Source organism: Austrofundulus limnaeus, unplaced genomic scaffold (genome assembly GCF_001266775.1).
Source record: "Austrofundulus limnaeus strain Quisiro unplaced genomic scaffold, Austrofundulus_limnaeus-1.0 Scaffold234, whole genome shotgun sequence".
In the NCBI taxonomy this organism is placed as follows: Eukaryota; Metazoa; Chordata; class Actinopteri; order Cyprinodontiformes; family Rivulidae; genus Austrofundulus; species Austrofundulus limnaeus.
In genome coordinates this window covers 177,008-180,290 of record NW_013952636.1, presented here as the reverse complement: position 1 = coordinate 180,290, position 3,283 = coordinate 177,008, and the positions used below count along the sequence as shown (strand labels likewise).

Genomic DNA, 3,283 nt, shown 5'->3' with positions numbered 1-3,283 from the left:
GAAGTACATACCCAAAGTTGAGTAAAAAAACCTTTAAAAAGTGAATTTTGCATAATAGGTCCCCTTTAAATAATTATCTGACCTGCTTGTTTAGTTCAGTGTTTATATCAGAACCTGTCCCTAACCGGATGCTCCAGTGCAGCATTTATTTGGAACGTAGCGTCATGTTTAAAGTAAAGTATCGACCGAGGAACTTTAGCATTGACCGCTTGACGTCACTATCATATTTTTCTGTGGATTATCCGTCACCAAGGACATGGAAAATTAAAAGAAAAGAAAAAAAGATGAAGCAACTGAACTTCTGTTCTGTATCTCAAGACTTGTTCTGAAGACAGGATTTACATCATGACTCCAGGTTAGTGTAGCTAACGCCAATTAAGGAATAAGTGGCTTTATTGTAAGTTCTATATAGTTATAAAATGAAAGCATTGCATATTCGTAGTTTGTTTTTGTTTATTAGCGTTTCCCCCACTATTAACCAAGTCCCCACACACAGAGAATTTCAGGCATGTAGTTATTTATTGATTCTAAATAACACCAGGATCACATTGAGAGCTGTTGAAAATATGGTTCATATTCTGTCACCAACACTGACCCACACAGAGTCACGTGCACTAGTTATTTTATTTTATTTTTTGTGTGTAACCCCACCAACACCACTAATTCCCTAGGGGGGAACACTGGTTTTATTCCAATAGAAAAGTATTGATAAGAGAACCGTCAAAATACCGGATTGATAAGCAGTACTGATAAGAGTAGTAGTAGTATCGATAAAACCTTAACGATACCCGTCCCTACCGGTAAGAGTTTCAGATTCAAACTGAGAATCCGAAACTTTGAATCTGAAACTCCTACCGGGGTTTAATTTGGCTGTTCGCAGGCGCCGTGTTGGTGTTCATGCCCGGCCTCGCCGAGATCAAGATGCTTTACGAGCAGCTGCAGTCCAACAGGTTGTTCAACAACAGAGGATCCTCCAGGTCTGCGTTAACACAGGAAACATGAKTTGTGTGGAAGATATTTTATTAATCATCGTTTGTCTCACTCCAGGTGCGTGGTGTACCCGCTCCATTCCACCCTGTCCAACGAGGAGCAGCAGGCAGTTTTCAGCCGTCCTCCAGAGGGCGTCACCAAGATCATCATCTCCACCAACATCGCGGAGACCTCAGTAACCATCGACGACGTGGTGTACGTCATCGACTCGGGCAAGATGAAGGAAAAGAGGTGACCTTTTAAATCAGGGGTGAGCAATCCTGGTCCTGGAGGGCCGCAGCCCTGCGTGTTTTACATGCTTCTCTGCTCCAACACACCTGATTTGAATGAATAGATGATTATCAGGCTTCTGCAGTATGGAGGACCGAAACKGACATAATTAGAAATAAAAGCAGAATTATATAAATGAACCGCTAAATAAATACATTTGAAATGCGCCAATTAAAATAACAAAGGAGAACTTTATCTCATGTTTTTTGTTTGAAATGACTTTAATATTTATTTTTCCAGCTTAGTTTAAATTAGTCTATATATTTTAACACATAATTTAAATTAGAATGTTTTTTAAAATACATATTTTTTTGCTTTTCCTTTTACTTCTACATGCGTTTGTGTCTCTTAAATGTTTATACTTAATTATTGTTATATTTCTCCCACAAGTCTTTTGTATTTCTGTGTTGCAGGCGTGTGCTGCTTCAGTTTAGCTTAAAGTTTAGTTTAAAACAAAGACAAGGAGAAAAACTTACCCGTGGCTTTTTTTAAACTAAACTTTAAACTAAACTGAGGCAGCACACGCCTGCAACACATCGAAACAAAAAAGACTTGTGGGACAAAACTATAAAAATATTTCAATTTAAACATTTAAGAGACCAATGTATGTACAAGTAAAAGGGAAAACTGAAAAATATATATTTAAAAAAAACAGTCAAATTTGAATTGTTAAAAAATATCAATTAAATGAGAATTAAATTACAAAACCTGAGGTGAAGTTCTTTTTTAATTGAATTGGTGCATTTTAAGTGCATTTATTTATTTGGTGGTTCATTTATATATTTCTGCTTTTATTTATAATTATGTCAGTGTCGGTCCTCCATACTGCAGAACTTAGAAGGTAAATCAGTGTCTGAATCAGGTGTGTTGGAGCCAGGAAAAACGTAAAACATGCAGGGCTGCGGCCCTCGAGGACCAGGATTGCCCAAACCTGTTTTAAACTTTGATGGTGTTTTAGTTCGGAATCTGCGGTTCTAATTTTGTTTCCCCCTCAGGTACGATGCGTCCAAAAGCATGGAGAGCCTGGAGGACTCGTGGGTGTCTCGGGCCAACGCACTGCAGAGGAAGGGGCGAGCMGGTCGCGTGGCCTCGGGGCTCTGCTTCCAYCTCTTCACCAGCCACTGCTTCCACCACCAGCTGTGTGAGCAGCAGCTGCCTGAGATCCAGAGGGTTCCTCTGGAGCAGCTCTGCCTCCGGTACGTCCGTGTGTGCAGCTTCTGTGGCTCCCTAAAACATCYGGCCCCATCAGGAGTAACGAACCAGTGCTGTTAGTCTTTTAWACTTTCTGAATTATTTAACTTTATTTACAAAACTTTCCCCCTAGAAATAATCTGAAATCTCCTCGAGAGGAGTGTTCTCTTTAGCTCTTATGCTACTTTAGGTTTTTAGCTAGTCTGGCTAAGCTTCACTTTTAGCTACAGTTTTGTTAATTTAAGCTTTTAGCCAYGATTTTGCACAAATGAATTTTTAACTTTAGATTTACCACGTTTAGCTCTTAGTTACTGTTACTATATTTTTAGCTACATTTTATTGTTTATATATGGTTTTGTTAAAATTAGCTCTTATCAGTTGCACCTTTTTTTAAGGTTTTGTGATTTTTAATTTTAGCTAATATTTTGATCATTTTAGCTTTAGCTATTGTTTTATTCATCTTAGTTTATTAGCTGCTTTTTTGCTTATTGTGGCTTAGTTATTTTTTCTTTGAAATTGTTTTGCTAATTCAAGCTTTTAGCTACATATTTGCCAAACTTTTGTTTTTAGTGACAATTTTAGCATTTAGCTATAGTTTTGCTACATGTAGCTTTAAGCTGTTCTTTTGCTAAATGTACCTTTTCATTTACATGTTTTTAGTTTAACTTTTATTTTAGCTACTGTTTTATCATTTTATCTTTAGCTATTTTTTCATTCGTCTTAGTTTTTTAGCTTCTCTTTTGTTAATTGTGGCTTTGAGATGTGTTTATACTTTTTTTTAGCAATTGTTTTAATTTTTTTTAAATTTTCTACAGTTTTTCTAATTCAAGCT

The 3,283-nt window shown here is 37.0% G+C and overlaps 1 protein-coding gene across 1 annotated transcript in view; it reads left to right on the top strand.

Annotated features, from left to right (window-relative positions):
• dhx57 (DEAH (Asp-Glu-Ala-Asp/His) box polypeptide 57) overlaps positions 1-3,283 on the top strand; it is a 23,629-nt gene that overhangs the window by 13,534 nt on the left and 6,812 nt on the right. The window contains exons 14-16 of the mRNA XM_014019838.1: positions 881-977; positions 1,048-1,221; positions 2,256-2,456. Of these exons, the coding sequence (XP_013875292.1) occupies positions 881-977; positions 1,048-1,221; positions 2,256-2,456 (472 nt within the window). The remainder of the gene's footprint in view (positions 1-880; positions 978-1,047; positions 1,222-2,255; positions 2,457-3,283) is intronic.